The sequence below is a fragment of the Apaloderma vittatum genome, unplaced genomic scaffold (genome assembly GCF_000703405.1).
Source record: "Apaloderma vittatum isolate BGI_N311 unplaced genomic scaffold, ASM70340v1 scaffold29346, whole genome shotgun sequence".
NCBI lineage: Eukaryota > Metazoa > Chordata > Aves > Trogoniformes > Trogonidae > Apaloderma > Apaloderma vittatum.
Genome location: NW_009721874.1, coordinates 21,142 through 21,454, shown reverse-complemented (window position 1 = coordinate 21,454; position 313 = coordinate 21,142). Strand labels below are relative to the sequence as shown.

Below are 313 nucleotides of genomic sequence, written 5' to 3'. Positions count from 1 at the left end.
TCCTCGGTCCCCAGGGAAGGAGGCCAAAAGCAGTGCAGCTCCTCCCAGCACACCACCCCTGTTTTCAAGTGTGCTCTTTCTGCTCCATCCAGCTGAACCTGGATTTTCTCCTCTGGGTTCAGCTGTATGCATCCTCCACCTGCAGCTTCTCAGAGCTGGACCGGTGAGGAACCAGGCTTCAGGTCCACGATGTTCCTACACAGGACTTGTGCAAACTGGGCACCAGGGCAAGCGTCAGCAGTGCTGGCTTTGTTGTTTAACCAGCTGCTTCCCTCCTCATCTTCCTTCCCAGCGAAAGGACAGGCTCTGCCCC

General features: G+C 56.9%; 1 protein-coding gene across 1 annotated transcript in view; it reads left to right on the top strand.

Annotated features, from left to right (window-relative positions):
- The window catches only part of PKD1 (polycystic kidney disease 1 (autosomal dominant)), a gene marked incomplete at both ends in the record, with an annotated part of 48,959 nt that overhangs the window by 27,509 nt on the left and 21,137 nt on the right, over window positions 1-313 (top strand). The window contains 1 exon segment of the mRNA XM_009871555.1: window positions 93-163. Within this exon segment, the coding sequence (XP_009869857.1) occupies window positions 93-163 (71 nt within the window).